This window comes from Lissotriton helveticus, chromosome 5_1 (genome assembly GCF_964261635.1).
Source record: "Lissotriton helveticus chromosome 5_1, aLisHel1.1, whole genome shotgun sequence".
In the NCBI taxonomy this organism is placed as follows: domain Eukaryota; kingdom Metazoa; phylum Chordata; class Amphibia; order Caudata; family Salamandridae; genus Lissotriton; species Lissotriton helveticus.
In genome coordinates, this window is record NC_136065.1 from 1,334,175,104 (window position 1) to 1,334,197,082 (window position 21,979).

At 40.7% G+C, this 21,979-nt stretch overlaps 1 protein-coding gene across 2 annotated transcripts in view; it reads left to right on the plus strand.

The window, feature by feature from the left end:
* Positions 1-21,979, plus strand: part of LAD1 (ladinin 1) — a 303,504-nt gene that overhangs the window by 115,575 nt on the left and 165,950 nt on the right. For both annotated transcript variants that reach the window (XM_078644193.1, XM_078644194.1), the window contains exon 3: positions 4,764-5,343. In XM_078644193.1, the coding sequence (XP_078500319.1) occupies positions 4,764-5,343 (580 nt within the window). The remainder of the gene's footprint in view (positions 1-4,763; positions 5,344-21,979) is intronic.

Genomic DNA, 21,979 nt, shown 5'->3' on the forward strand with positions numbered 1-21,979 from the left:
TTGAATTATCCCTTGATCACATAGATCCTTCAAATACTTATCTAATTCTGCGCGAACACTTAGAGGAACTGATCTGACTTTATGAGCCACTGGCTGTGCCCCTGGAATCAATCTTATTTTATGCTCAAAACCTTCTACACTGCCCACTTTGTCGCTAAACACAGGTTTAAACTCCTCCATTATTTGTTTTGTGTCTAAAGATTGTTCAATTGACATGCATTCTGTTCTAGTTGCAGGTAAGTTTCCCACTTTAACAGGGTTTTCATCGCCAGGAACTAAATATAAACCCATGCGAGCAAGATCCATCCAGCCCACTATATTTTTACCCTTCTCGGCAACATAGATTTTGGTAACAGTTTCTCTTCCTAAACACTGTACTAGACCCTCGAAATATCCAATCATGTTAATATCCTTCTCCCCAAATGCTTTAGGGTTTACATCTGAACTCAATAATTCAACCTTTCTTTTCCATAAGTCGTAGAAGGTTGAATCTCTCAGAATAGTATAGGGGGAACCGGAATCCGCCATGACCTGTAAGGGAACACTGTCAATTATGGCAGAGCACAAAGGGCCTTTTATATCATTTACCTGTCCATTATCGTCTAAAGTAACAACGATATTGCTAAAAGAATTTGAACATTCATCCATCATATCAGATTCGACATAGTTCACAGAAATAGATTTTTTAGCATTCCTGCAACTCCTTGAAAATGCCCCATTTTTTTTACAAATGACACAACGTCTATTCATTGCAGGACATCCTTGAAAATTACCTAAATGGCTTTTTGACCCACATCTATAACAAGCAGAAGATTGTTTCTTTTGTACAAATTTCACATTTTTGTTTTTAAAATTCACAGCACAAACAGCATTGTCTAAACCGGATTCTGAAGAATTAACTAAATTAACACCAAATTTTGGTGATTCAGCCATGACTTTGCTTGTAATTGCCGATCGTTCAATACTTAAAGAAAGTTCAATAACTTCATTTAGGGTTGGGGTCTTGCAACCTAGAATCCTTTCTTTAATCTTTCTTGAAGAACAACTAAACACGAATTGATCCCTGATATAATTATCACAAAGAGGGCCAAATTCGCATGTAGTTGCTAAAACCCTTAGTGCAGATATGTATTCCTCTACCTTTTCACCTTCTTTATGCTTCCTAGCATAAAAGTTATGTCTTTCTAACATTATATTTGGTTCTTCTGCGAATTGTTTTTTTAAACGAGCTATTGCCTCTAGATAAACATTCCAATTGCGATCACCACTTTGACCAGTAGGAGGAGGAATTGGAGGAATACTTTTAAATATGCGTTGGGCTGCTTGGCCCAGACAACCAAAAAGAATAGCAAATTTTCGTTCAGCAGAGAAATCCATAGCGTCTATAGCAATAAGGTGGTTTTCAAATAAAGAGAACCATTCCTTCCAAATTATCTCTGGGCTTCCAGGTTTACTCAAAAAATGTGGTGGTTGAGTAATGTGTTGTAAATGTTAATTCCCCATGTTCAATAATAATTTGTAATAAAACCAAAATTAAATAAATAATTGTGACCAGAAACAATTTCAAAATGGATATATATATATACATATATATATATATATACCGAATAACCTCAAAATTGTATGGCTGAAATGATGCACTGAAAATTATACTAAAAAGGATTTCACAATTAATTAAAATAACAAAAATTATTATTATTATAAAGTCTTTAGAGCGAGCGTATCACCGAGATGACACGCAGAAAGGATGTGTTAGATAATTTCCTAGTGTGCGTATCACTGAAGCAAGGTGTTGTGGAATACAGTTATTTTGCTAGCGTGCGCATCGCTGAAACAATGCGCTACTGAGAACACCTCTAAAACATTTTTAATTTTAATAGCGTGTGCATCGCTGAAGTAATGCACTGTGAAATCCAGTTGATTTGAAATTGTTAGTCATCAAGCGTGCGCATCGCTGAAGTAATGCGCTGTGAAATACAGTTTGAGTTAAACGGTTTTAAAACATTTCAGTAAAGTCAGGAATAGTTAATTTTCAAGCGTGCGCATCGCTGAAGCAAAGCGCTATGAAATATGTTTTACCGTGAGTTCACCTCTCGAACAGACCATCCGTGAAGTGGTGAATGTACGGTGAAAGTCTTCTGTTTTCAATTACAAACGAAGAAACGTGTAATTCACCGTCAAAACGAATTAAGGGTCTGATTATTTTAAAACGTCTCCGTGATTGGAAGACGTAATGGCGAATCAGAGAAGGAAACACGGACAGTTTGCATCACATGGTCTTAATTTGCCAATCTTCGCACTTGAAAGGAAGCGTAGGTTTTTGTAACCAATGAGTGAGGAAGGTTCAAAATTGGTCAGTCCTGACGCTTATCATGAATCATTCGCGCATAAACGAAATGGACGTACCTTGTAAGAAGACATGAATGTTCAATAAAGTTTTCCAGTGAGGACAAGGTACGCTATAATATTTTTCAGGTCCGATTGAAAAATGTTGCGTGGTTATGGTGTGGAGTTGAAATTCCCGATCGTCGCCAAATGTTATGGTGAATAATCCACACGAAGTAGGATAGATTAGCAGATGGTTTATTCCTCAATTATAAAATTACTCCACCCGATGCGCGATGCTTCCGTTCATCTGCAGATCCCAACGGAGAGTAATCACCCGTTAAGATAACCTGACTGAACGGCCGCATCGCACGAGGGTGACACATTGAAAGTAAACACAGCACGCGACCATAACATTCATGGTCGTGTATTTAAAACATTACAACCAAAACGTGAGCTATTCGCGCGACACGCCGCGCGAATAGCACGGGCCACTTAAAGTGACCACTACAGGCGTACTAGTCAAGTAGCTGTAACACGCTGGTAAACAACTCCGTCTTTCCGATGTGGAAGGATATGTTCTTATCATCAAGAGGCCACATCTTCCCAAAAATTCCCATACACCTTCAAATGTAAGGTAAGGTGGTTTAGCTGGGAGTCTTGAAGCCAGCCTTGTGAACATACACTTCTGTATTTATGGGAATTAGCGTATCAAATAGTTATCATGGAGTCCTTCCTGCTGGCGCTCTTCCTGTGCTTTCTTCAGCCTTCACTTCAGCTGAGTAAGTGCCTCTGACTTTCCTGGAAAGGTGCTATTCTATATTTACTGACTCACTGAAAATGTGACCTTAATTTTAAAGACTCCATCAGATGAATGATGTCACAAAATGGCTCAACATCCAAGCAGACGACATCAAACAAAGGAACTTTCGAAAGTGACGCGTTTGGTCATTGTTAGTGATGCGAGACTGGGAAGTGAGAATTACTCTTTTCTGTTCACTGAACAGCTGTTTAAATACCTCTGATAGTTCGCATTCGTGTTTATTTTGTCTCTACCATTATTTTGTTTACCTGGTGGAAAATATTTTGATCCTAATGCACCACTAATTGTACCTTTTTATTTTAGACGTACTAGATCGCTGTATTTAAGTGTGAATTGATTTTTTTGAGTTACATTAATGCATACCAGCCTATTAAAAATATGAATTAACCCTAGCCGAAAGGGCACTGCTAACATTGGTGGGAGATTGTCTTCTTGTGGCAAGAAAGTAAATTTGCTGAAGACCTAGCACCAATAAAATAGTATCAATATTAATTCTGAATGCTTGCCTAGCAAGAATTATGGACAAGTTCCAAGAATATTGGGTACCAAGAATAACAGGTGCCTTTGGTTTACCAGCGGTTGGCTCTATGGATTATGCGGCATATGAGCTGCGATTGACTCATGGGATGGATCCAATGCCGGTGTTTATGCATGTGGTTACACAAAGGAGTAATGGCACATTAGCTGTAGGCACTTGGGTGCTGCAGCTGCCTGGGGAACACTTATCATCTGGCCATGCAATGCTGAAACACATTGACATTGACAAAGCCAATAGCTCTTGCAATGCCGAGAAACTATTGGCTTTCCCAATGCTTGTTTATCCCAGTGAATAAGAGTTCACTACTCTAAATATGGCCCCTCAGTCTGTGACTAAGATTTCTGGTGACTGTTGACGAATGATGCTTGCCAGTTTGTTATTGGTGGTTTATAGAAAGCGATAAATGAAAGATGGTTGCCAGTCTGTGACTGATGATTTATAGCGAGTGATTGATGAATGATGCTTGCCAGTCTCTGACTGATGATCTATGATGAGTGATTGATGATTGATGCGTGCCATTCTCGGACTGATTATTTGTAGTGCGTGATTGAGTGATTGATGAATGATACATGCCAGTCCGTGACTGATGATTTACAGTGTGCGAATGGTGAGTGATTATTTGTAATATGTGACTACTTATTTCCGCTGCATGAATGATACATAATTAGTCCAAGTCTTTTAGCTACTGTCTGCACAATGCTTGATAATGATGTTGCCAGTCTGAGACTGATGATTTGAGTGATCGATGAACGATGATTTCCAGTCTTTGAAAGCTGATTTCTAGTGTGTGAAAGATGAGTGATGATTCCAATATGTTCCTAGTTTGTGGTGAAGTCCAGTTTTTGAGTGATGATTTCAAGTCTGGAAATTGGGATTCTCAGTCTTTCATGATGACATTTTAGTTTGTGAATGTTTCTTTTCAGTCTATAACTGATAATGCTCAGTCTTTGAATGCAGATTCCAGGGCTATGATTTATTATTCCCAGTCTGTGAGGGAGGAGCCCTGTCTGTGATGGGTGACGTTTTGTATACTTATGGAGTTTTAGATCAGTGACAATAATGTCTTTTTTGTTTTAGAGTCCACCATATAGAGGAGCCAGAACTTCCAGACTCCTTGGGTCCTGATGACGATGAGAAAAGGTTCCTGGAAATACTGAAAAGTCGGGAGACGAGGCGTCAGAGGAGGCAAGTGGAGATTCTTGAAAGCATCAAACAAGAGCAGCATGATGACAGAAATCAAGAGAGTGAGCAGAGTGAGCCCAGGCAGCCTCTGCAAGCCAATCATGCACCGACCAACAAGAAAGAAAAGGAACAGAATCAGCAATTGACACCGGTTCTCTCTCTGCAACCTGTTGGCTCTACTCTGCACAACAAGGAGAACAAAGAAACTGGGACCAGAACAGATGAACCTTTTCAGAAAGTCAGCCTTGCTGCTAAGTGCAAGAATGAAAGAGAAGCGGGAGAACCAAGGCTGGCAGAATCACAGCAGCCACCCAGTCAAACAATTGAATGTAAGAAAGAAAGTGTAGATGGACTAAAGAAGATTAAACTGTCTCAACATTCCAATCATGAAATTGAGTGCAAGAAGGAGAGGGGAGCAGCACCTACACCCCAGCAGCGCACAATTCAACACGTTTTCTCATTACCTGCCACTCAGGTAAGTCCTCCCTGATTTGGGCCATCCACACCATGTCATTAAGCCCCTTCTTATGACCTAGTTGGGAGAATAATATTCAGCTTCTTTTTTTTTTGCAATGACGCCATCCCTAGGTAATATCCTCTCTGCTTTTGGACAGCTTCAAGCTACACAAATACCACATACATCCATACATCACCCACAGTTCTACATATTATGCATCTGCATCTGCTTATTTACCATGTCCACATTTTAAAGTTTACTTTAAGAGTTCTCACTGACATAAATGGCAATTCCTTTCATACCTGAATCTATGCACTAGTGGTGATTTGTCTACTCACTTGTCTATTTTGAACCTTTTTATTCCTGAAGTCATTCCTTTTTAAGTGTGGATCTACAAATAAGAAGTTTGACTAGTGATCCTTCTGGTAACGTGTCATAGTCGACTAATATATAATGTGGCTTACTGTCATTAATGTTGTCTAACAACTTCCAACTTAGAATAATCCTCCCAAGTTAAAACAAACTGCCACATTTTCTCAAATTCTCTCAAATACCTAAATTCGGCCAACTTTTATTCGATCAAAAATGATTTCTCTCATTTGCACAAATGAAAATGAACTTAACCGACCAAATCCATCTTTTTCATTTCTTTTCAAAATTGCATCACAGTTGCAATTGTTTTTTGCTATCTATCAACGAACCCTACCTACTCACAGCTGGGAACACTTTGAGGGATGAGGGTCTAAAATGATCTCTATGTCGATGTTCTAAAATGGGGGAGCTGTTGTCAAATATATCTGTTGCACAAAAGTGTTAAAGCATCCCTTTTTTTACTTCCTCAAAACTTTCTTATAACCCACATCATCTCATTAAATTCTCAATAGATACATTAAGAAATTGTCTTTGCTTTGACTATACCTGCACATAATCTGAAACGACCCTTACTTGCAGAGAACTTAACTTTATTTGGCAAATGTGTTATATCTCATTTAAACTCCTTGATGCAAACAAGCATTTTCTAGTGATTATTTTGGTAATAATCAGGTAAAACGCAGAGATGTTATCACCAATTCATGTTTACTTTGGCAATCTGCTCTGTAAACACTGACATAAACCATGAGCCACATTTGCACTTAATTACGCTTCCCAGAGCCACATTATTTTTTTTATTGTGGAGGGCAATCCCTTCCAGTACCCTTCCCACCTGAACATGAGTACAACTCTGCCCTGACACAGGGTGAGAATATTTCTAGATGTGCTCGCACAGGTCAACATAATGGTACACTGTTTAGTGTGAGCAAACTCCTTTGCGATTGTAAGCTATTGAATACAAAATACCAACAAAGGGCCTGATTCACAAAGCTATTTGTTTACATGTAGTAAACTTACTAGTGTGGAATCTACGCACTGAGCAAGGTGGAGATTCTGCCCGAATGTGGGGACTCCGCACTCGTAACTTCACTACACGTAAATACCTTTGCGAATCAGACCCAATGAGTTTACACTTGTAAATAAATGTGTTTGCACATGTAAATTCCATTTGTTTGCAAAAATAACTTTGTGAATTAGACCTCCAAGTTAGGTAACATCCACATAGTTTAATAAGGCAGCTTCTGTTTATTTTGATTCTTTCATCATTAGACTCTTGAAGACAGGCCATAGAGTTGTGTCTCTCTTTATGTTCATTTCCACTATAATATTTTCTGTGTGCTTTGTCCGTTGTGCCTCTTTGATCTCTAGTCTTTTTTTTCTCCTCTCCCTCTTTATTTGCTGTCAATTGAGGTTAGTTACATGCCTCACTTTACTAAACTTTTATATGTCACTAAATTATCGAGATGAACTAATCTGCCAGTGACTCCAGTAACAGTGAGATACTTATTAGTCCGATCACGGCTGATGGTGGCAGGAATTCTAAATTGCTTGGTAATGGTAACAGTCTATTGGCTCTGGAGTGCGTGAGTATGCAGCATCTACAATTCAATGAGATGTGATGGTTTTTCAGTAGCCACTCCAAGATCAGGTCCCAGCAAAAAAAATATTAACATCACCATGTAATCCCTGGAAAACTAAATCAGCCGACATTATGTCACAGCACAGACATATGAATTAAAAGACACATATACGCACACATCGATCAAATACATGCACACAAGACAATTAAGCACACACCTACGTATTCAGGTGTCTCCTCAGGTACACACATAAACACACACACTCGCTATCAGTTATTGTTGGAACTTAAGGCATCCAGGAGAATTCATGTACCGAGCTACCACTCTTTGACAACTGGGATTTCTTGTTGGAAAAACCTTTCGTATTGTGTGTTGGTCCAATTGTATCAATTGATGTAAGCCAAGGTGATAATTCACCGAATGTCATGATGTACATTCTGACAACCCTGGACTGGAAACGTTGTGTCCCAGTGGCTTGGAGGCACGTGGTAACCCTTTCTGTTTGAGAAGTGAGCACTTCCCTCCATTTACATAGTGATGTGGACCCTTTAATCACGCTGCTCAGTCTATTTATGGTGACTGAAGGAAACCCGTGTTTTTTGTTTCTACATTTCTTTATTCTAACAACAGCCCAGAGTGCTCAGAGATGGACATACATTGGCATGTATGCACTATATTAAACATCCACATAAGCAAAAGAAAAAATAGCTACTGGTGGAATTGCTAAGAACCTGTAAGCCATGTTTGCCAACCCAACCGATTTTGGCAGTGTTGGTACGGAAAAATCCTTCGGGTGGTGAAGGACATACACCCCTGCCCTGAGTGCCCCAACTATAATAATATCTGGGTCCCTGGTGCTGATTTTTGTTGTCATAGTCAATCACAGATCATGCATGTGAGCCATGACATAGACCTGTCTCACTTATTACAGTCATTTTGGTCCAGGAGGGGCACCGAAGTGCTACCCTCATAGTGGCGAAGGCTACTACCTTTGCCAGGAGTTAAGCAACACCAGCGCAGTGGTGGCAGCATAATGTTTAGTGATGAGAAGGAGTGAATAGGCCTTTTTACCTGCCTCACTGCAGTGGGGCACGATAGGGCACAATTGAGGGCTTTTATAGTGGTGCGATTTTCTCACTCAGCCTGCCAGTAAGCCATGAAGATCTTCATTCTGCATGCTTACCCATCTTTGACTTTGCTGCAGAGCAGTAGCGGCCCGCGGAGGTAGTTCCGTGGGGCGTGGAGGCGGTGCGGGGCAGGGTGGAGGGTAGCAAATACCGGAATATGGATGAACGGAGGTAAGTAAACAATTAAATACATAAAACGAACTTTGTTGCGTGCGCTGCATCGCCCCTCCACCGCCCCGGCTCTCCGCCCCACGGAACTCCCTCCACGGGTCGCTACTGCTGCAGAGTGCACAGAGTGATGGTCAGAAATGTGCCACTTGTACCACCATATGTGAATGTGTGTGGAGAAGATATACATAGCTGTTGAAATACTGACAGGCAAAGAAAATGTGTTTACAGGTGAGGACAGTGTGTGTATGTGTGTTAGAGAGAGAGCATTGTGAAAGGGTAAAAGACAGCGATGAAGAGGAAGAAGATGACGTGTGATACAAGCAGATGGAGGATTTCAGAAAGATTGTGGGGATAAAAAGAGTACGCGAATAAGAGAGTGTAAAGATTACAGAGGAAAGTGGTGTGAAGGGGAGAACAGAAGAGACTGGAACACAGAAAACTATTACCCCTTCAACATACCTCAGTAATAATTCAAAAGTATTTTGTTTTCAGAAGTGAAAACATTTCAAATTCTAAATTTCACAACAATATTGTTGTTACTCATTTGTTTCATACAGTTAACAAGCAGTAGCAAAGCCAATATGAATGGCTTCATTTAGGCATATGCTTGTTGTGGGTCATTTCTAATGCAAAAGCAGAAAGCTGACAGACAGGCATGCAAATACTGGTCATGTGGCATGCTGTGTGAAGCACAGGATTTTAGTTCACAGGTTTTAAGCCACTCCCTCACTTCCATCAGCCACGCCTCTTGGAATGGACTCCTCTTTGCACTTCTTTATCCACATCTGTTTCAGATACCTGTCATCTTAATCATCCCACTTAAAGCATTGAGTGTGAACCCAAAGAGCAAAAATTAAGCTTCTGCACTTTGGTTGATGAGGTCACGGGCTCCCGCAGCTGGTATCATTCTGCAGGGATAGAACAAGGTTGGCAGAGAGCAGATGCACGCTTTTCCTGTATAGAACAGGTGAGGGGACCGGCCTACCTCTTCCATTACCTTACATGTCTTGCATAAAACGTTATTTCCATAAACATTGGCTTCGATCACAAGACTGTGGGGATGATCTCATTAAGCGAGTTGCCATTTTTCAAATCTAAATGAAATTCTACTTTTTTGGTCACAGAAAGTTGTAGAGTATGGTAAGGTGGGGATTTGATTGTTAGCTGGAGAGTGTTTGCTTTTCAGCAAGATGGCAGTTTTGGCCCACACACCTGCGAGGTGGCATCCTGGGCGGCGCCCCGCCACCACCTCGACCCAAGAGCTGATTCACAAACACTGAATTTAGTTGTAGTTAGTATATGATCTTCCTGTTCTGAGAAAAGCATGGATGCCAAGAGCACCTCTGAAAGCACACCTGTCTGCCTGCGGGCAACAGTAATGTCTCCACCCTCTTTTGCTTAAAGAAACCGAGAACGAAAGGACAGATATAAATCAAATCTGTATTTGCAGAGTCAATAAAAACCATTGTAATTATGAGGAAAAAACAACAAGGGTTGGCGGTGAACGTTCCGACATTTGTATAACCGTGATAAAAATTACAAAGGCAAAGATTAAAAAGAAGAATCAGTATCATCTGTAAGATTACTTTTGTGCATTTCAAAATGGAATACTGTCCCCAGTTAGAATAAGGTTCAGCAATCCAAGCGAGTAAAACCTGAACATTCCCTTTGGAGACATTTCTCCCTTGGGAAATTTGGTTAACCATGGTAAAAATCAAAAAGACAAAGTTTGAAAAGAGGAATCAGTATCATCTACCAGGCTATGTGCAACTAAACTTCAGCTGCCTTTCAAAGTAGAGCAACATTACCAATTAAAGTAACTTTCAGCTGACCCCACTGGTAAGATATGAACATCCCCTTTGAAGGCTTTTCTCCCTTGGATTCCATTGACTGGAATTATACTAATAATGTAGAAGGGAAAATTACTAATGAACAAGTTTCTTGTCATTAGGTCTATTCGCAGGGAATGGCAGTTTTGTGGAAATATGCAAACTGTTCCTTTCAGAGTCTTGTTCGGTTAGTCCACTCCTTGAAACCCCACATGAATAAAAAGAAAGTGCGACGTTGTTGGACATTTTCAGGGAAAGAGCATTCCCTCTTTTGAGACAACATTTTTCTTAAGCCCCAAAAATTTCAATTGAATGAAACTCAGAGTTGATTGGCTGTAAAAGCTGGACCCCTTTTAGAAGAAATTTGTCAAAGCACGCTGTAATTTGTAAGGTGGATCCTTTCATGCAAAACAAAATTGCTTGTAGTCAGGTACTAATGCGATTTAAGTTAAACAGGGTTTGAAGGAGAATTCTGCGCCATGGCAGCAAGTTTGGACAGATACATAATAGGTGCAAGAAATCATCTCTTGGGTTGCGGCATATCCTGCAGGCCTTGTTCTCCCTTGGTGGGTGCTATTTTGTAGATTGTCAATTTATAGTAGAATTCCAAATCTAGCTTGGACAACTTTGAATTTCAAGTGATTCCTGAAGATGTTATTCATATAAGATTACACAATTGGAGCCCTGTAGGTGTTAATGGTCCTCCATGGGTGTTTGGGCAGTCTAAACTTTGTTTTATCTTACCACCAGGAGATCCATCTAGATTGTTTGTTCAGGACTCGCTTTAACAGCTCATGCAGCACATTAGAATTCTAGGCCTGTTCCGCGTTCATATGTTTTATTGAGGCCGATATTCTTGCTGACCAACTGTTTGTATTCTGGGATGTATTGAAAGCAACTTCTTGCCATAATAGTGCTCCTAATGTGTTCACTTTTGCCAGCTTAAGTAAGCGTATTTGAGAAAAGCTCCCTTTTGTGCAACTTCCTATTCTTGGAGGCAAAATTCCAGTTGAATCTGCGCTGGTGCGCCACTTTGCGGCAAGGACAAAATAAGACGACAATCTTTGCTCTAGGCTTTGTTCAAGAAACATGAACATTTCCTTTGGAAGATTTCCAAGCCGTATGTCAATGAGGGCAAAAACCTTGCTTTTATTTTTATTACCAGGGGCCTACCAGGAGGGGCTTTGTTGTTCAGTAGCCAAGGCCTGTAATGCTTTCATTTGAGCTGTAGCCCTCATTTTCAATGTATTCAGGTGCAAATGATGGGACCAGTGCTCTTGCAACCATATTCCTAGGCACTTGTAACTCCCAGTTCTGACCACAGGGTTACCTTCACAATACCAGGTCTTCTTCTGGATAACCCTGTTCCCAAACACAACTACCTCAGTTTTCTCAAAGTTTATGATCAGCTCGTTGGACATATAGTTATGAGATATAGAGTTCATTCGGTTTTAAAGGCCTATGTCCGAATTCAAAAGTCAATATCGTCAACCTATGACAATGCTGTTATTGGTTGTTGTTACCTATTTTTGGTGGGACCTGTGCTCCCGCAACCAAAGTCCTATGTACTTGTAACTCCCACTTCTAGCATGGGGGCCAGAATACGCCCTTGTTTGATGCATTGCTCTAGCTGGATTCTAATTGTTAGATCCCTTTTGCTTCCGAGGGTGACCCAGGCCCAGTTTTCTTAATATAAAAGTTGTATTCCTCTAAGCAGATTCTCAGGAATATTCCAGTCCGTACACTTTTGCCACAGGCGATTTCTGTTGACCATGTCAAATGCTTTGCTCAGGTCTATAAAGCAGGCGTATACAGCAGATTTTAACCTTGCATATTTTTCTGTGAGCAATGCTCAGGCAGTCAGATCATCAATAGTGCTTGAGGCTGTTCTTAGATTAACGGAATTCGGTTCCTTTCCACGGCCCAGGATTCCAAAGCAGCGAGTAGCAGCCCAGCAAATATTTTAGCATCATGATATCTCGAGTAAAGATATCATGCGGACCAGTAACTATCTGAGTTGATGTATGAAAAATTCTTGTAAATAGAGTGAATGATTGCCTCATTCCATGAATCTGGGATCCTGTTTTCTAATAAGCAGGTGTGATATAATCTCCCCAGGTCGCTTTTCCAGAATACCTTGTTATCTTTCAATAATGTAGCAGGTAGGCCATTTGGTCCAGGAGCCGCGCTGCTTCTACAAGCCAGGTTTATTGCCTCAACTGAGTTTTCAGTGAAAATTAAACCTGAGGTTCTACTAAGTAAGCCAGAGGGGGTGACACTCTTGATAGAGTTCTGACATAAATTTGAGATGTGTTCTACCCATTTATTTTCGGCTTGCTGTTGATTGCCTTACAACCCTCCACAATTCTTATTAATTTGTGGGCCCTGTGTGTTTTTTTGGCCCCCAAACTGTCTTTTCGTACTCAGATCTTAATTCCAGTAATTGTTTGAGATTAGGGCTGGCTGTAGTGGGCATCAGGCGTTTCCCATGGAGGCTGGAAGGGTGGGGGCCGGTTTGCAGCAGTGGTGGCTGGTTTTGTTACTGGGGGCCAGTTTTGTAGCAGTGCAGAAATATTGCCTCCCAGTGACAAAAGTAGCAATGTTTCACATTTACACTGCCAGGGCTGCTTTACGTTCCCATTCCAGCCCTGTTTTAGATGCCCCCCCTTGCCTGAGTGGCCTTAAGGGTTCTGGCTGCCCTATTTCTGCGTTAATTGCCTTAACCCTGGTGTAATTTCTGCCTTGATTGCCTTAACGCTGGTGTCTATAGGCTATATTTTATATTTACTTGAATCTTGTTCTGGCAGCTGTCTCTGGCTTTGCTCCATTGTGAATTGCCATTCAGAAGTCCAATTCTGAAAGTCACGTGGTGCTCTTAGTTTATTCATTTGCTTCCTTGCGCCAGCATTATTTCGTTGAGGCTATATGGCTATGACGTTCAAAACACGTGTCATTTCTGGATAAGTATAAAATAAATTCTGTTTTTCACGTATTTAAGCTCTTACAAGGGACGCTGTCATCATGCGGTTTATGGAGCAACAGGACTGAACATGCAGGAAATGAACACGGTGATTCATTTGCCTTTTATACGAAAACAGGCAGTAGAAGAAATGATCATTGTGGATTTTGCCACTAGTTCTGAGTCACTTTTTATCTAGAGCTGATTCATAAACCGAAAAAAAATTTTTTACAAGGACAAAAACTCAGAAGAAATATTCCATGTGGGAAAAGGTTTGGAGGTCTCTTGTAAACGCTCCCCTCAGGACTTTGTGCTGCAGTGTTTGCAAATCACGGCCAGGTTCATCCGCCAATCTCCATTCAGGTAGTTATAAAATAGACGTTGGCAAATGTATTGTGCAATATTTGTGCTGCGGCGAAAAGAGTGCAAATATATTCTGTACCATATTCCTATTTTTTACAATACGACGGAGCAAATCTTTGCACCAGGGTAAAATGAAATTGAAAATTTTGCTCGCAAAACTTTGAGCAGTTGAAAAACATAGCACTTCACAAAGGCTGTGAAGTACCTCTCGCTTTTTATTATGAAATGCATGAATTAGTTTCAAATTAATATAGCGCCCTTTAAGAAAAATAGATGGTCATTGTAAGCAGTGATCTTTGAGAAAGTGGCATTTGCTAAATGCATTGAGAGTGCACTGCATCCAAGTCAAGTAGTGGCCTCAAGAATCTGAGACATTCCCGAATAGCTCACTTTCCTTGTCCCAGAACCATCGAGACAACGAAATACCCTCTTTGTCAAGTTCCCGAGTTCCTTTACTTTGCGATTTGATTTTGACTCTATACATTGCACTGAGTGCAGTATCCACTCATCTGAATGACACCAAATCGGAAAGATGATTTATTAGTCTTGCATCCATCAATAGATCTAAACTCACAACTGTATAACGGGGTGGGGGGGGGGGGGGGTCGACAGATGACCATGAGGGAAAATAAATAAATAAATAATTTTCCCTTGTCTCTCAAAATCCCCCTCACCTGACCCTACTGCCGCACCGTTCTTAGCTGCACGAGCTGCTGTATGATTTATCTGTGTGTCACCTTTCCACCTAAGTTCCAACCTCAAAATAAAGTCTTAGTAAGGCACATTCTCAATTTCCCAACAACCAATTGTTTTATTACATTCACTTTGGACAACTATCTGGATCAGATAAGATAAGGAAGTGCGACCTAAGAGCAGGGACATCAGTTATTTTGCTATCCATTTTCTGACTAGGAGAAGCTAGAGAGTTCAGACAATTTAAGAGTAAATTTGTGTTTTGCAGGACAATGTGCTGTCTTTTCTTTGATACTTTAAAAAGTTATTACCCATGACTGCCTCAATTTTGCCTATTGCATTGTGGGCCTTTTAGTTTTAGCTGCCTGTGAAGGGATCATTTTGCCTTGTTTAGTGGATCTTGCTGTGTATAACCTGCAGTTCTAGCTGCCTGTAAAGGGCTCAATTTGGCATTTTTGTTTGGTGGGTTTTGCTGTGTATAATATGTGTTTTAATTTGCCCATGACTGCTTTACTTTTCCCTCCTGGTTTCTCCCTTAATCTGCGCTCAGACCTGTGCGTAAGCATTCCACCCCCAGCTCCCTTTTGCATTAGCAAGTGAGTAAATCCTATTTATAAAAAAAGGAGACAGAGAGACATTTTATACTTTAAAGACTAAGCAGGGTGTACTCTGAGACTGCAGTAATCTGCATTTAGAGTTTAAATTGTGTTTAGAAAGTGTATGTAGCACTCGTTTTTTGGCTAGGAGAGTGTGTTGTTTAAGTGTGGGAAAAGCAGTATTGTTATCGGCCTGATTTAGGCCCTTACCTGCAGCACTCGAGAGTGTGGATTGAGCCTGTCTGTCTCCAACGAGATTCTGAATAAAGGAGTAGCTCCCAGCCTCTTGCCCAACAGCCTGAGCTTGAGATTACACGCACCTTATATATGCAGCGATTGGATGTTACATCTATGCAATGATTGGTGGCTGTATCTGGTGTTTCTGTTGGTCCTAGGGTTAGTTTTTTTGAAAGGCTTATTGGTCTAGGGTTATGATTGGTTCCTGGGACAGTGTCTTAATTGGACATAGAGCGTAGAGTTAGAGTTCTGATTGGTGGTTTGATGTAGGGTTTCTGATTGGTTACTGTAGTAGGAGTTTCTATTGGATGTAGGGCTTAGGGTTTTGTGTTTGATTGGATGCTACGACTAGGGCTGTGATTGGCTGTAAGGGACTAGTCTCCTATTCGTCCTAGGGCTTAGGGCTAGTGTTATGACTGTTAGGGCTAGGGTTCCCATTGGCCAAAGGGCTCACCAGACCACCAGGGCTATTTAAGGTCAGGGCTCAGGACGTCTCAGCCCAGGCGTCGAGGCTAAGGGTGGAGAGGACAAGGGCTTCTGCCTGTTTGAGACTGGTCGGAACTAGGGCCAGAGATGCTGCCCAAATTTACAGTCACCAACACCTACCCTACCCACATCCACAACCACAACCAGATTAACAAACACACAGCAAATGTACACCACTCATTTACTACAAACTAACACTCCACAAGTTGAATGCCTCAGCACCCACTACAAAACTGTACAAACTACACCTATACACCCATCTATCCCAGCTAGCACATATTTGCACCATCACATACAAACGATACACCACTCTATCCTATACCACTAACCAATCCACTCATCACAAACACAACACAAATTGACATCACATTTAACGTAATCCCACCCAGACACACACTTCCTGCTCCAATTACTCTAAACAGACCCATTTTTGTCAATAACAAGTCTATAATCAGCCTGCAATCTTATCACCCACCAACACCCTCCCCTTCTTTCTACAACAATAACACAACCGCACAGCACTTACACTCCTCTGTACCACACAAATTACCTTCCCCAGCAAACTAATCTAACACAAACACTCTTACCTCTAATTCATCCCCTCTTAAACACAACATACACTATATTCACAAACACATCACCACCCTCTTTTTCCTTACAACTTCCACTCACCAACAATATTTTACATACAAATCCTTCTCAGAAAACAAATACATCAGCACCCCCTTTCACTACTCCTCAAACACAAAATATAACAAACACTAGCACAACAAAACCTCTAACGCACAACACCTCATTATACTGTCCATCAGAAACTAGAAACATTCACCCACTACCACCTTCCAGACTACACAAATGATACACACCATAAACATATTCCAATACCAAGCTTTCTCTCTTTCCACACACCTAACACATATACAACAACACAGCAATTCTCTATTAACCGCCTCTTATCCATTGGACAATTTGAATCCTTACTGCATGACCCACATACTCTACCACTACCCCTAACTTATACATCTTCCACTGATAAGGCGACACAAACAAAATAAGCAACACACCAATCCATCCAACTTCGCTTCTCCATGTCTTCTACACAACAAGACTACACTACAAAAACAACGTAGCTCAACAACTCACTCACAAACCTGTCTCCACCACCTACACACACAGACCCATCAAAATGCCTTCTTAGCCTTCTGGATGTGGAACACAATACAGAACTGCCACACTATTGCTATCCTCATACAGATAATAGCAGCACTAAGAGCACACCTGGTACAAACCCACAAAATACTGCTCATTCTTCTACAAAACAAAGTCACACTATCACCAAAGCACATTCTCTAAACTGCCTACTAATAAATGCCTGATCACTCTAAAACAAGCATCACATATACAAACTTCTTACTGACACAAAACCTGACATACTCTTCATAACTGAATCATAGTTGGGAGATGATATGGCTTCAGTGTTGCATGAAGCCATTCCTCTGGGCTATCAAACTATCATGCAAAATTGCATAGGCGAACGAAGAGGTGGCCTAGTTGTACCACTAAAGCTGACAATGTCTCCATACAGGGTTGTGAAGCCCTCTTAACCAGATGCAACCCTACACCATCTTTCTCTTGTAACTTCCTGCTCCTTTACAGACCTCCACCTAGCAATGCAACATTCCCAGACACACTTTTAGACACGGTTTCAAACCAACTTATGCATTCGGGGTGACCTCAACATTTGGTTTGACGAACCCAATATGCCCCATCCAAAAACAATCATCATTGGCCTAGACACACTGAACCTACATCAGATCATTCACAAACCCACACACATTGGTGGACACATTATAGATGTCATTTTTACAAATACAGAACTAGTTACCTTTCAAACAATAACTCCACTCACATGGTCAGACCACCATTTGCTTGCTTTCCAACATAAATAAACACAAAGTAACACACCTAAAACCACCATACCTGCATCCTCCTATCGACAATGAAACAAACTCAATTTTGAACACGTAGAAATACAACTAACATCCATTACAGATCTAGACACAATAAATTCCATACTAAAGCTATATGAGTGGCTACAGGAAGCCTTTGATATCAGAATCCATCTAAAAATGACACAACATAACAACATAAAACAGGCACCTTGGAGAAATAGAGAGATAAATGAAATAAAACAGCTAATCCTTTGTCGTTTCCGGAATAGCATGCTACTTGCTGAAAAGCACTTTAACGCCTTACCAGGGGTAGCAAGCGCTATATAAATGCAAATGTTTCCCTTTTCTATCCCTCCACTATCCTTCTCAATACAAATAATAGGTTAACATAATCCGCAGCTCAAAGCAATTTCATATTTCACTATACTAATTCACCAATAATCCTTTTGGGTTCTGGAGTAGCGCGATGAACGCCGAAAAAGCACTTTGACGCCTCGTTGGGGTTAGTAAGCACTATATAAATGCAAATCCAACATAATACAATGCAATGAGTGTGTAGGCTTTCAGCTGTGGGGCCTTTTAGCATATATACAATCCTGAGGTATGTATACCCTTGGCAATGACTGTTTGTGGCAATTTGGTGAACCATGGAGAGAGGTCACAGTTTTGTTGTGAGCTTGCTAATGAACTGTCTTACATAAGGAGCTCAAAGCTAAACAAAGTTTTACTGAGAATAACGTGTTCCCTGCTTTGGTAGCTTTACCTAAGCAGCAAGGTAATCCTCGACAAAACGGATTTGAGGTGTTGTGCATAAAAATGAAAACAAATGAAAATACAGTTAAAAGAAGAATCCAAGTTTAATTAAAACATAAATAACGGCAACAAAATAGAGAAAAAGGAGAAAAAATATTTTTGTTGTTTGTAGCAATAAACATATGAGTGTTATAGAAAGGTTTCCATAACATAACATCCACAGCAGAAACAAAGCGGTACAAAATATCTTTGCAAAAATATCAAGAACAATAATAGTGACTTTCTTTAAACTTTAAATTGAATATAAGAAAATCGAAGAAAACAATATTGATAAACAACAAAAACAAACAAAAAATGTAGAAAAGAAAAATATCACCACTACAACTCTGCAAATGAAGCACCACGTAAATGACAATATAAAAGAATTGTGTACCACACAAAACACAACAATATAAAAAAATGGAAACACTATAAAAAAATTGTGTAGCAAAATATTTCTTCTCCCGGGTATTAGTAAGGTTGCGGAAAGATATGTGAACTGTCAACTCTCTGCATATCTTGAAACTTCCAAACTATTTCATCACTCCCAGACGGGCTTTCGACTTGTGGCGGTGGTGGAGGAGTCCAGAAAGATCCCTGACTCCGGAGGTTCCGTAGCCATCATCCTCCTAGACCTCAGTGCAGCCTTCAATACGATGAATCACTGTACCCTCTTACATCGTCTCAAAAACTGGGAGTGACAGGTAGGGCCCTCTCCTGGTTAGAATCATTCCTTCAAGAAAGATACTTCCAGGTCTTCGAAGGCAACACCCATTCACAACCCGTACCCCTACAGTGTGGGGTCCCCCAGGGCTCCTCCCTAAGCCCCACACTTTTTATATTGTATATGTCCCTGAGATAGTTGCACCCTTTGGAATTCAACTTATCAGCTATGTGGATGATGCACAGCTTACTGTGGCACTGAATCAGGCAGAGCCGGCCCCCACAAACCAGAGCTCCTGTCTTAAAGAAGTCGCCAGCTGGATGAATCATTACCATCTGAAACTCAATGGCGACATGACACAGCTCATGATGCTAGGTAACCATGCAATCTTCAATCCGTATACTCTATTGCCACTATGCATGGGACCCGCCCCAATCCCCAAAAAGGAAATAAAGAGTCTGGGATTCTGGATTGACCATGAGCTCACCTTTAGAGCCCAAGCCAGGAAAACAGCGGCCACCTGTTTTGGTCTACTGAGATCAATACGGAAAATAATGCCCCTGCTACCTGAGAACTCCCAAAAAATTCTAATCCAAGCCCTCATACTATCAAGGCAGGGCTATGGTAACTAGAAAACTGAACAATTGCCAGTACTGTTCTATTAAATCCTTCTCTTTTGACAACACATTTGAATTGAACTCAATGTGGGTGTGAGACTTACACTTCAGTCGGAATTAATAACTTAGTTTATTTTCACTTTGAACACATTTGTTGGTTGAATTTCACCAAATTTACATTTTCAACATCTGCAATACCAATACAACGAAATTTTGATAAAACATTGAGTTATACATATTCACAATCATTCAATACTCACAGTCAGACAACAAATCAAACATTCCACCACTTCATATACACAGCTAACACACCTTGAAGATCTTATGGCTCAACAAACAACGACCAAACAAACTTAAGAAAATTATACAAACTCAAAGTCTATGGTTGTTGTATAAAATTGTAATTAATATACAATTGTAAATAAGGTGTGTTAGCTGTGTTCTAGTTTGCCCCTTTGTTTCAGGATAAGCTACAGAAATAATTCAACTACTGTTTTTAACATGTATTAAAGTCAATGTCAGTGGTGAGGTTGGATTTTGGATAAATATACAGAATACATATCTTTTAAAATGTTAGTCTTTGAGAACCTGAATCCTCAATAAGCTACTTAGCATTAGATTGCCAGAAGCACCAGCCTTTCAGTGTTGTCCCCTTAATGAAGTATGACAACTGCTATCAGAGCTGCAACAATGACTTAGGTCTTTTGGCAGAATGAATTGATGTGAGGTATATAACTCAACTCAGCTCAAGAAGGGCAGTTGGGGAGGCTTCAGTAGCTTCAGTAACTTGAAAGAGACCAGGGTGAGGCCTTGCCATTGTCAAGAATCAGCTTAGGTGACAGGCACGCAGAAGCTAGGCACACTAGAGAATGTCCTATGCATGACTAAAAGAGTGGGTATTTTGGCTGATCAGATCTACCCTAGTTTCGTAGAATCAGATACAGTAGTGCCATCCCTTGAAACAGATGCCATCTCGAAGAATGAGCTCTACTAATTGATTTTTCTCCTGGTACCCGCCCTTCTGTATCCCCTGTTTGCTGTGTCTGTTGATATGTTATGATGTGTGCCTAGCGTGTGTATTTGGGGTCTCGGGTGTATGTCTCGTGAGTGCATTGTATGTCTCGTGAGTGTGTGCGATGTTCTATATAGGAATAAAAATGTGAGGTCAACGACACTCGACAGGTGTCAGTTGCAACTGGACTGTCGGGGTGGTCGGTAATATAAACTCAGGAAGGTGCCGCTGTCAGTCAGACAAGGTCTCAAGGATCTGCTTCATGATCTATTAGAAAGTAAAGTCATCAAGCCTGTTGAGGCATCCCATGCCTTTTTCATCTAGTTTTGACACTTAAGCCAGATGGCCAACTTAGATTTTGCATTGATCTCAGGTCACTTAATTGTGACATAATTGTTGACACTTTTCCTCTTCCCAATATCAATGAACTGTTACAGTCTGTGGGTGGTGGTAGGTACTTTTCAAAGATTCATCTCAGGAGTGCTTACCACCAGATCTGATTGCATCCAGAGTCCAAATCACTTACTGCGTTCATCACGTCAGAAGGCACGTTTCAGTTTACCCGAATGCCGTTTGGCTTAGCCTCGGCCGCGAGTGTTTTTCAACGTATGATGTCGAATATGTTTGAGGGGTTGTTAGGTGTTGTCTATTTTCAAGATGACATTTTGGTGTCTGGCATATCGCAAATCACCTGACAAATCAGACAAAGGGCCTATGAAATCTAAACAAATGTTAAACCAAGGTTTGCCTGGATCGGTGATTTGACCCATGATGTTCTGACTACCAATTGTTAACCTTTTTTCACTCTCTTTACAAGGATTACAAACCTGTACCCAACCTTTAATCTGTTCATCCATCCCTGGCCACCAAAACTCTTGCTTAATCCTTCTGATGGTCATACCTTGACCTAAGTGGCCCTCGTGTGCCAAATTAAAAATCTGTAACCTTAAACCACAAGGTGGCACAAACCAATCTCCCCTCATGATTACATCCGAACCAGAAAGAGACAACTCATCTAACAATTTCTAAAACGGTCTGAGTGAAATAGAATCCATGCTCTCACGAGGAGCACCTTTTTTTATCAAAGAAATAACTCCTTGTAGCGTAGCATCCAATTTCATCTCACTCAACCATTGATCTTTGGAGAACGCACCCAAAGAACACTCACAAACATCATCATCAAGAGCAACAGCTTCCTCATTGT